Source organism: Haemaphysalis longicornis, unplaced genomic scaffold (genome assembly GCF_048455015.1).
Source record: "Haemaphysalis longicornis isolate Haplotype H1 unplaced genomic scaffold, Haemaphysalis longicornis Haplotype H1 scaffold_3, whole genome shotgun sequence".
NCBI lineage: Eukaryota > Metazoa > Arthropoda > Arachnida > Ixodida > Ixodidae > Haemaphysalis > Haemaphysalis longicornis.
In genome coordinates, this window is record NW_027526335.1 from 96253863 (window position 1) to 96266117 (window position 12255).

The 12255-nt window shown below is 45.2% G+C and overlaps 1 protein-coding gene across 5 annotated transcripts in view; it reads right to left on the minus strand.

The window, feature by feature from the left end:
• Positions 1–1572: 1572 nt before the first annotated feature.
• Napi-iii (Na[+]-dependent inorganic phosphate cotransporter type III) overlaps positions 1573–12255 on the minus strand; it is a 94882-nt gene continuing 84199 nt past the window's right edge. For all 5 annotated transcript variants that reach the window (XM_077703890.1, XM_077703885.1, XM_077703889.1 and 2 more), the window contains 2 exons: positions 8073–8258; positions 1573–5041 (listed from right to left, as the gene is read on the minus strand). In XM_077703890.1, the coding sequence (XP_077560016.1) occupies positions 4798–5041; positions 8073–8258 (430 nt within the window). In that variant the 3' untranslated portion in view covers positions 1573–4797. The remainder of the gene's footprint in view (positions 5042–8072; positions 8259–12255) is intronic.

Here is a 12255-nt window from a genome sequence, read left to right on the forward strand (position 1 = left end):
TGGCTGGCCATAGGAAGAAGCCCCCGTCGGCTGGAGGGTCACAGGCGCGTCATGGCTGTTTACGCGATCCGCCGGCAGGTGCAGCGTGGTCTGCGGCATGGCTTTTTTAAACGCCTCTGCCTTATTAACGAGGCGTTTCACGGGGCTACCACTCGTGTCCCAGCTGATTTGGGGGTACTTACTAAACATTAAAATAAAATTGGTCGACGTGAAATTTGAGTGCAGTTGGCCTATAACATGCGAGGTGGGTACAATCAGTGCCAAGGGATAATAGGTGTTTCGAATATATACTTTTCTTGCCCTGAGTTTTAAAGCTTCCATTTCTTACGCCTCCTGATGGTACACAACTAAGTACCAGACGTAATTATTTCCTTTGTACTTTTGCTTTCAAATGTTGCTTTCAGAACGGGAGGGCTTAAATTTTGCTGCTAACCAATAATGGGGAAGAAGAATAAAGATGTTAGGGCCGCTATTGCTTGGGCAAGGTTCTCAGCCAGGATGTCGTGGATACGCGCACCTAGCCATGCCCAGGAGATCAGCCTTCCAAGAGTAAGTTAACCGGCTGGCCCTGCCACTGCTCCCGGGAAGGGGTTAAGCAACCACCACAGACGTCCGTGGGACGTCCGAAACGCAGCCGAACGCTCAGTGCCCAGTTTAGACGGCCACTGTAGGCCCATGTTAGGATGTATATTTTCGGACGTGGACATCCAGGAACGGATGTAGAATTCCGAATCACATCCGCCCAGTGGACGCACAAAGTTACTACGAATCAAATAATGGCTTTGATTGAATATACAAGCAAAAACTAAACAGCTACTTTGCTTTTCAATTAAAAAGATTTTGTACATCAACACCCTGACTTGTATATTGCAAGTTCCATCTGCATATTCATAAATTAAGCATAATTTTTTTACTTTTTTTGAAGCACCTCACCGATTCCAACGATGACCTTTTTGGGGAAGGATATATAAGAATTGAGAACCGCTAACGAAACATGTGAAGAAAGTTTGCCGTGTTCATGAATGCTTGTCTGCCCGGTAGTGCATTGGTCTTGTGCGGTGTAGTGTTCGTTATAGGAGAATAAGCTTCTCGTAATGTGAATCTAGAAATTTTTACTGAACATCCAAAATACCTTTAATTTTGTACGTCCGACTGGATGTACAAAGGTGTAAATCCAAACGTCCCACGGACGTACATGGCACGTCCATCGGCCTTTAAACGGACGTCCTGCAGACGTGCGCTAGAGCCAGAATGGACGTACAGTGGACAGCTGACGGATGTGTGGTGGTTGCTAAGTTAGGGTGTGAGCACTCCCGTGCCATGCAGTATAGGGTGGAGGGTGATGGGCAAAATTTGCATATTGGGCAGAACTGAGATAGACCCCTTCCATACTTATATCCCTATGAGGATTTTTGAGGGGACGTTTGAACACACCTCTTCATGTCCATGGTTTGTCCAACACCTCACAGCTTTTCAGAGTACTCGAGAGTGACGAGACAACACACAACAGCAACCAGACGACCAGACAAGGCCAACTTTTAAGTGAGAAAACGTACTGCATTGCACAACATAACCAGATAAAAAAATGTTTTTAATACTAAAACCAAGCAAGCAAGTTTTGTACACTAAACACAAAGTACAACATAAGAAGCGGTCATTACAGCAAATGTCTTTTTTTTTATGAATGAGGGAACGTGCAGAAATCGACATTTTTACAGACATCTTCGCTCAGTTTCAGTCTTCAGTACCTCACACTGGAACTTACAGTGCGAGGTACTGAAGACTACAATAGTGTATTTCACGAAAAAACAAATGTCTTAAAGAAGAAGCTTCAGCTTGTTGGATCGAACTTTCTTTTTGGCATTTCCAGATAAGCAAAGCAAAGAAGATGGTTGCAAGCAGAGAAAAAGCTAACACAGCGATTGAATAATTATAGAGAACAGGCAAGACATTCGTCCCTGCATAGTACAATGGACGAAAGAGCTGTACCCTGAAAAAAAAATAACCACACATTGGACTGCAACTATATGCAATTAAACATTAAGTAGCAATTCAATTACAGCAACATGCTCACGTAAAAAGAAATGATAGCACACAAGAAGGTTCAGAACACTATTTACAAAATATATACCTATCAACTTCCGCAACAGAGATGAACTAGCATTCTTGTATAAGCATAAGCATTCTATTGTATAACCATTCTTGTATAACCAGCACTGAAGGTTGACTTGGCACAGATGTTAAACCAACAATGTTGATTTTCTCAGCCCCTCAATTTTTGCAGTAAAACACCCACGTCCATAAGGCTCTCATGAGGTCTATACTGAATTCTGCTGTAAATAAAGCCCACCACTGTAAAATGACTCCTGTTGACATATGGGGCTAAAGAGCATCAACCTCCGCTTTGCCATGATATTGCATGTCAACTTTGGCACAACGGTATGACATGACCAGATAGCACAGCAACTCTTGTACTCACAACTCTATGCAGAGAGACGAAGGGAGACTAAACCCATACAGCGTTAAATATACACGAACCTTACAGTTCACAATTTTTAAACAATGGATCTCCAGTTTTGAAAGCGCTACAGGCGGTATAGCTACACTGTTGGTTTGCTTCCAGCACATGTGTTAGCCACTAGTATACAAAATCGTACAAGCTAACAGTTCACCTGTTTTTTAAGTTTTCAGTGATAGAGAAAGCTTTCCCTGTGTTCTGCATTGCACGACAGATGTCCCACTGCTCAAGCAACAAATGAATGACGCCTTGCTTCCAAATTCATCTGATGCGATTTCTTCATTTTGCAAGAGTAGATTAAAGCAAAAAATAAATATATCATTTTTGGCCGCACGAGACTGGAAAGCCCTTTCACCGTTGGCTCCAATACCCATAACTTATCTCCACCCTGGAAAGCACAGGGCAAGTCTAGTGTTCAGATAAGTGGCATGGACATTCCTCACTTGCAGGGACACTGCATTGATCAGGCTAATGACATCTTGACCTTGTCCTGCTCAATGCTAGAGAGGAAGCTTTGCACAGACTTCTAAAAAAAAAAAAAAAAAAAAAAAAAAAAAAAACACCCAACCTCTCGGTGCTGCAGTATGTCTCAGCATTTGCAGCAAAACTGTGATTTAATGGCACCAGGCAAGTAAAAGAACGGGGTAACCGATTCTTTGGCTGATATGTATGCAAGACCCGCTCTTGCATTGCCTTCTACTCATACAAAATGAAAGACTGCGCTGAAGTTACGTCTTGCGCTAGCGTGCATATCAGAATTGAATATGGATTGACTAGGAGATAAAAACCACAGGTGTGCTATATCAAGACTATTCCTATTGCGCTGGGACCTGAAAACAATGCCTCATTCGTTCAGCTAGTCCCCCCCCCCCTCACAAAAAGCTGCTACGAAACGACTGCTCAGAGAAATCAGTTACGGCAGAGGCTACCTGACCTTTTGTTTCGCCACGCTGATATTCAGCCAGGGCTTGGAAATATTCTTCGAAAACCCAAACTTGTTCTCTGTTCTTTACAGGCCCAAATCATATGAAAATTAAAATGCATGTCAAATTTCCCGGTAAGAGGTAAAATAATCTGAAACGCAGAATTTTTTCCCTGGCGAGATGCACATCATCACAACCACCTTTTTTTTTCACAATAAAATAAAGTGCATAACGAGGTTCAATAATGCGATGTAAACCTTAATTACAACAAAAAATACAAAGAACTGTTTGGGCTGTTAGTTGCTGCGACGATGCACCAACACATTGCTGGCAAAAGTCAATGTTCTTGCAATTCTTCATGTTGTACTCGTTCGATAGTTGTAAAAAAGAACTAGGATACACTAACTTCGCAATTATGCTTGCAGCTCTCTTAACGTCTCAGCAGACATTGCTTGAGCACACTAGTTTTAAATATTGCCAGTGTTTACCTGCTAAATAAAAAAAATTTAAAAAAGGTCTGCACAGTCGCTTGTGGCAGACTAACAACAACAAAAAAGATGACTTCCTAAAACCTTAAACTTAACCTTAAACTCAATTCATGCACATTTGCCATTCAAGACTAGCTAATGTTGAGAAGAGGTAGCACGGTAACAGTGGCGGTGGCTTGGGAGAGGGCCGACTGAGAAATCGTTCGCAAACACTGCTCGAGAAATTGTCCATCGGTGTGCGAGTCTTTCCAGCCATTCATTGGGTCGCAAACCACTCTGCCATCCAGTGAGCTTCGAAGGTGAAGCAGCAGATGTTCAGACGCAGTTTGACGACACGGGGAGTAAAATAAAAAAAATTGTCGCACTCTCCTGCATAAAATCATTCGCAACGACTCTCCAGTGCTGCAGTCAACACAACCTGTCACCACGCTCTAACTTTCTACTTAAAAAAAAAAAAAAAAAAATGAAGAGAGGAACAGGCACTGGTTTTTGTTCAGCGGACTCTTGCCACACTCTCCCAGCACCTGTCAGGTTCACCTCCAAAAAACAATCGCAGTGATGAGCACAGCAAAGGGCCCGACACTGTTCGCACAAGCACGGCGGGCCACTTCTTTTGTATCCCGAAGCACTTGACAGTGGAAGCCGTGACGCACATTTCCTGATGTGGCTTGGCTTCCTGATGTAGCTTCCTGATGTAGCTTGGCTTGGCTGGAACACCATTTGACTTGGCTTGGCTTCACCCAGCCCTTGTGCTGTGTGGGGCCTTGTTGCAGACAGGCATCCCTCTCTCCTCAGAGGTTTTGGCTAGGCTTGGATTGGCCAGAATGCCACTTGGCCCTGAGGATGGGCGTCTTCTCCTCCTCCTTTCTCAGAGGTTGCAGGCGGCGAAGAGGATGCTGGTGATGGCGGCCGTGAGTCCCCCCGTGACGGGCAGGGTGAGCAGCCAGGCGAGGATGATGTTGCGGAAGAGGCCCCAGTCGACGCCCTTGCGTGACCGCACCCAGCCGACGAACACGATGGAGCCCACCTTGCAGTGGGTGGTGCTGATGGGGATGCCCACCTTGGAGGCCAGCAGCACCGTGGAGGCCGCACCGATCTCGATCGTGAAGCCGCTGCAAGGGGAGATCCCATTAGGGGCATCCCTATGACAATACGGCTCAGCATTTCCATAAAGGGTGCTGGTGGGGCAGGAATAGCTGTCATTGGATTGGGAAGCAATGTGCTGTTTGAATCCAATCTCCACATCAGACAGAAGCATACTGTGGAGTAGTATCACGATGAGGAGGTATGGAGCATTGTTATCCTCTCCTGCACAACAAAAGGCCTGCCCGCCCCCTTTTCAGTCTGCCTACATGTGTGTGTGTGTGCCTGTCTCTGTGTCCACGTGTGTGTCTGTCTGTGCCTACACGTGCATGTGTGCATGCATGCACTGACATTTCAAACATTACACTTGACCTTTAGAACTGGTGCAGGAAAGAAAGCCACTGTTTGCTGCTTCCTTAAAATTAACTTTCCCCCTACCATTACTTGGTGTTGCACAGTGCTTTGATGTCTGCATTTCCCTTCATTACTGCATATGCTGGACCAACTTCCTCATGGACACACTTTCCTGCATTCTTTTTAGCCCAATCCGTACATGTTCACTTTTGTGGTACAGCTTAGATTCACAGCATAGGAACTTACTGCATGCCAAATTAAGAGGGCATTAAATAGAAGTAGGGCATCCACTTAAATCTGTGTAGCCACCTCCTGTACATAGCATGATGTAGATTCTAAGAAAACAAACAAACAAACAAGCAAACAAAAACATTACAACATTTATGTTCTACTTGTGCAGCGAAACATGTTCATAGTTTGCAACATATTTTCAGAACATGCTGCGAACAGCACTGGGCCCTGGCTGTAGTGGAAAAAAAACTGCCCGATGTTACAATGTTGGAACAGTGGCACTCTAGTATAGCCCACAAAGCATGACAAGTGACACAGAGATGCAAAATAAGCACTACAAGCAGCGAGTGTAGCAAAAACTGTTTTTCCTTGAAGGAACACATATCACCCCATTATGCGAATCACCTTGAATCAATAAATTTCTTTTATAACCACGAGCATGGCTTCCCCAAGCCACTTCTGATATGAGACCCAACTAGCCAAATTCCCCCAAAGACCTCCCAGAAATCATGGATGATAATTTTCAGAAAGGTGCTATATTATTGGACTTTTCAAAAGCTTGTGATCACGTACCCCATAACCCATTGCTTTGTAAAATTTGTTTGCTGGGTGTTGCACAGATGTTGTATCCTAGATAAACACTTTCTCACTAACCCTAGGCAATTCACCTCTGCTCCCCCAAAACTAACATATCATCAAGCGTCCCTCAGGGTGCAGGCCTATCCCCTCTTCTATTTTTAATATTAATAAACGACCTTCCAACAAACATACAGATGAAACAGAGCAAACGACTGTGCCATATACTCCGCCATTCAAAACACTGAAAACCTCGACACAGTTGCACTATAGTGCCAAGAATCATTGATGCTGTTAAATCTTAAATGCAAATCGGTATCATTTTTTCGTACATACGCCGCTGTTCATCACACGTACTTCAATTCACTTCCTCTCGACACGGCCACATCATACAAGTAATCTCCGTGTGCACATGCGTCTGTCTCTATCATTTGCGCTGCACATGCAGTCCATCTGCTCAGACGCTCTGCGCACACTTGGATTCTTCCATCGTAATCTAAAATATGCATCTCCTGATATTACAAAACTAGCATACCTAACGTATGTACACCCAAAGCTCGAGTGCACATTGTCCATCTGGGGTCCATCCCAGGCATATCATCAACGAACTAGAATCGGTTTAAAACTGCATAGCAGCTCACTTTATAACCCCACAGTTTGCTAGAGAAATCAGTGTCACTGCCCTAAAACAGTCCCGCCACCTGCCATTGCTCGCGTTGCACCGCATGATCTCACATCTATGCCACTTGCACACTTTTTCTTTGCCCACAATCAAGGCTTGAACTTAAATTTTAAAGCCACCAAACATAACTTCTTCCTGCATTACCCATTCCAACCCCATTGCACGAATTAATGGCCGTACATTTGCAATGAACAACTTTTTTCCCCATGCCCTTTGGAATCACCTCCCCGACAACATTGCTGTGATACCCGACTGGACATCATTCCGGGAAAAGCTGGAAAACCAGTTTGATTCCATTCCATAACCAAAGACTAGAGAGATACTGTAACAGTGTACTGTATGAATTATTTTCACCAAGTAGTTTCTGTTCGTGAATTCTAATTCCCAGTTAAACGTTCTTTTATTGTTTTGTTGTTATTGCAGCCAAACCCGGTTGTATTAAACATGCAAAAAAGAAAACCTATCAGTTCGATATAGTGGGTAATTCAATATGAGCAAGCTAAGGAATCTTACCCTTTATTGCTGAAACTGCCTTACTTTCACACGAAATAGACCCGGATTTTCAGCTTGAGCAACCTCACTGCCCAATACAGTATGCACTTCTCCATATTGTGTAAAGAGTCCGAGCAGCTGAGGCAGCAAACTTCACATCAGTGAAGAAGCACCGGACTAGTGTGAGTGCATTAATCACTTTGGAGGTTGTGGGAAAAGGATAGTCGCTGCTTTCCTTGTTGCACCTGCACGTCGGCAATGTAGTCTTCCAAGCTCTCCCGTGGTCGCGACACCATTCTCCACAACCACAAAGTCGCCGACCCCTGAATCGGCAACAGCGCCCGGTTCAATGTAAATAACTGTATGTAAATAACTTTTGTACTAACAATACTCCTTGAATTCAAAGTGTGTATTTAAAATTTTTTGTTGTTTACCCGGTGCAACGTACCACTGATGCTCTCATCAATTCTTTTTCTTTACTTTTTTTTGTTTCGATAATTTTTGGATGATATTCGTAATAAATCTGTTGTTTCAAATTAATTGGAAAGACCTATCCCCCCTCTATCACTTAATAGCTTCCACTTTATCATCAATCATTTCCCGTGGAAGGAAAAAAATATTTCCTGGACTATCCAAAAACCAACGATTTTACCACGGTCACGAAAGTGTTAACAAGCAAGTAAAAACCATGTGTTGAAAGCGCTGTCAGCCCCTGGCAGCCTTACTTGGAAGGCGTCACTTTGGTGAGGTCCTCGCCCAAGGTTTGGATGACCCGTCGGCCCCAGATCCAGAGACCCAGGCTGATGCCCACTCCACCATAGAGGAGGATGTAGATGGGAGTCTCCGAGTTTTGGAGCACGTTGCCGTCAAAGTAGATCATCCACAGCGCAATCAGGGGCCCAATGGCATTGCTGTTGGATAGGGCAGAGCAGATACACAACGCAACATCAGTGGCAGAGTGAGAGAAGAGCAGAGACTGCATGAGTGCTGGCGATCCTATGACACCTGAAGCACAAAGAGAAACCGAGACGGCCAACACACCTCACTACAGTTGTTCGCACTACCACAGTTGACCAGACGATCTGTAACACAGCTTGCTTTTTAGTTTTACTACACCTGTGAACCAAATCGCTTGGAGTTAAAGATACTTCTCCGAATAATTTCAATCTTAAAATCAATGCTAGGCTTAGCAGGCAATGTGGACGCAGCTCTGGACGCACCTATAGCAGGCCTTCGAGCACTCGTGAACGCGATGTCGCCAAGAATCTGGTCAACAAAGGTGATGCTGGTTCTGTTGTAAGAATACGAGCTACTGTTATTACGCCAATGTGACGTGAATCGAAGATGGTGGAAGCTAAAGTACAAGCACTACTTGGCCCTAAATTTTCATATTTCAATACACGAGTGCTGTGCACACTAGATGCTCCGTCTGATTGCCCACTACGAAGGGCCAGTATAATAAGCAAATTTCCTTCACCATCTCAGATCGGGCCCTCCCTACGCTTAGAAATAAATTACCGGGCCCAGGCTGAGCCTGGGCTTGAAACTACAGGCATGGGCTGATCCTGGGCTGGGCTCACCTATGGATGCCCAGGCCGGGTCAGGCATCATTGGCCCAGGTCGGGCTCAGGCCAGCCAGTGCATTGAAATCAGGCCCGCAAGGTGAGCAGGCTTAAAAAGAGTTTCAGCGACATCTACGTTTGGGTCTTAACTCTTTCGTTACCACGCCTATTCAAATCGATCACCGGTGATCGATGATTTATATTGCCTATTTCGACATGTTGTAGTCATTTCTCGTGTACCTAATGCGGTCAGTGGTTAGTCTAGGCACTGCCCTTTTAGAATCAGTTTAAATTTTCCCGCTCCGGCGACATTGAGATTTTTGACGGCGTTTTTTGCGAGCTGAGGTGCCTGTGTTTTTGAGGAAGGGGGCGTGGCTGCTGCCCTTGAGAAAAAAGCATGCAGGTCATCGCTAGACTGCATTACCATAAAATATTTTTGTCAAAAGGCTCCCGGCAAGTCAAATACCAAATAATGCGGTCAGCTTTGTAGTCCGACAGCGTTGAGAGGTGACAATTACTTGAAAATGGCCCCAGCTATTCACTAATGAGCTTTGGTTCGGACAAAGGGCAGCTTCATTCTCCCAAAGCTTATTTCTGATGGTCCCCCGCATGTCTAGCAAGTGTGCCTGCCATTTTCAACCAGTTTCCAGAAGTTTCGGTTTCGTTTCTGCATTGCGAAATTCATATTTGGCGCTACTACGCAGTTACCCAACTACAAGCTCATTTGCCATGGCGCCTCCGTTGCCCGCTACTGCTCCTCAAACAATCATGCCGCTCGCGCTTCCACTTTATCTACGCCTTGCTTCTGCGATAAGAGCTTCCGCTGAATGTCAAACGATAACACCAAATCGTCGGGTGTCAGTTCAGACGAGCAGAACGCTTCCAATTCGCCTTGAACACCGCCAGCTGTTCACCGGCCAGTTTCAGTTTCATACGAGGGTATTTCCGGAGGTCTAGTGTCGCTTCTTAGTAGTACTGTCTATTCTGACAGAGTCTCCAACAACCTTGTATTTGTTTCTCTTCGAAATTGTGAGGTGGCGCTGCAATGTAGTAGGCTGGGAGTGCTGAACTCGTTTCACAGCCCGATGGCGGCTTGGTGGTGAAAGCTTGCTGGGCATGATTCTAGCGCATAGTACCTTATTCCTGCAAGCAAGGCTACCATAGTGAGTCAGAACATGATAATAAACCGCAAATGAAAGTTCTGACTGATAAGTGATCATCAGAACGTCAACAAACATCCACAAAAGAGTTTGGTTCTCAACTCCAAGTGGATTTTTTCACATCGCTTGCTTGCCTTCAATATTGTGCCGGTCATAATCATTCACAAGGTGTTTTTACATCACGTGCAGGCGAATTTGGGCCTTTAATAATGTCAAACCACCAGATTTCTTCTAGAGAACCATCCAAAATAGTAAAATTTGAAATAGTGGTTGGGCTTCACCACATGGCACGGACACCACGCGGGCTAACATTTTCTTTTATATCTCACAAATTGTACCGCGCAATTCAATTTTTTTTCTAGGACGAGTTTTTGAAATGTCTGCCTACAAAATGTATATTCTCAATTTTTTCTACTACTTGTGGTTTATTGTACACAACTTACGTTTTCTTATTTTCTTCGACGCGTGGGCAGAAATTTCGAATTCGACAATTTTTTTCACAATGATTATTTAGGAAAACATTATTAAAACTGGTGTCATTGGAAAGCCCGTGGAATAATCTGCATTTTATGTCACTGCAATGTGTGCCTAACCAATATGTACAACGCAAAAAAATGTTTTGTTAGACCCTTAAGAATTGGCCAATTTCCCGCGGTAACGAAAGAGTTAAGATGTACAACGCGACAGCGCTACGTCGAAGGAGTTGCTGCTAATAGGATTTCTGCTTTCTGAGCAATGAAGGTCAGCCAAAAGTGCGAAGCTAGCCTCAATACAGGAAAGGCAGACGCCATCTAAGCTTGTGTGCTCAAAGGAGTACTGACACGAAATTTTTGTGATACGTTTTTTTTTTCACTGCCATAGGTGCCTACAAGCCTGCTAATCATAGGATGACACATTATTACATTGGCGAACGCAGCATAAACACCGTATTTACCCGATTCTAACGCGCCCCCGATTCTAACGCGCACCCGATTTTCCTGGCAAAAAACCCGAAAAAACTTGCACCCCCGATTGTAACGCGCACGGTACTTTACGACCCAGACAAACGAATGCGAGAGAAGCGGGCGATTTATTTCCCGAAGTAATCTCACTCATCTCACTCCTCGTCGCTCTCCGCTGACCACAACATCTCGTCCTCGGTGCCTTCAAGCGCGTTTGCGATGATACACTTCTGAACGAACGTTCACCCATGGTCGATGGGATCGTGGCCCACGCCTCGCACGCCCGTCCCGAGAGCTTCTCCAGAGGTGCACGCTTCAGCCGACCGCTCGTTTTGAACACGTGGGAGCCGCTGCTGCCATTGCTGTTATCGAGCGCGCAAGTGAAACGATTTGACGATTTGTGTGAACGCCGATAGAAAAGCCTAGACGCCTAGGCTTGCTGCGTCCGGAAAATCGTAGCTAAAAGCTTTGGCGCCATCTTGAGATAGCGATGGCGATGGGTGGGGCGAAATTTCCGCTGTTTCGGAATTTCGGTTTTGTATCCGATTCTAACGCGCATGCGATTTTTCGGCCTATTTTTTCGGAAAAAAAGTGCGCGTTAGAATCGGGTAAATACGGTAATTACTTACAGCTCCGTTTATTCGTATTTTCGGTTTTGGTGAAGTGGACACCAAGGCAGCCACCATGACGGGAAGGTGCATTTGACGTGACTGCTCTTGTCGCACCACAGCCGATGCCGGCCTGGGCACGTGTGCCAGACCAGCCCGACCGGCCGTAATCGCACGTGATGTCAGTCCCGAAAACTGTGACATGATGCACAAGGCGGAAAAGTGCGTGCCAACAGCACCGCGGCCGCCTCGATACGTCACGGGAGCCCTGACGTCGACTGTTTGGGTCGAAGTGCAGATGACGTCATGAGCTCGATCGACAGTGCAGATGAGCTTTCGTGCGCGCAAGGATTAAAATTTATTTAAAACATGTTCTATTGAATGGTTAAGGTTTAAACTTCCGAGGGGGCATCTCCTGGCCCCCTATTTAGTTGGCTGACACTATGTTGGTGCTGGCATTAGTTACAATGGAAGGGCCACTTTGGTGCGACGACGTCAGTTGCGAACCAGCGGCTAGCGACGGTCTGCCGAGCATCCTACCACCGACAGAGCATAGAACAAACTTCACTACGCAGGCGCAGCACCGCCTGTTTAATTCTCGTATTTTTTCTGTCATTTCGACCGCATTATCATTGCC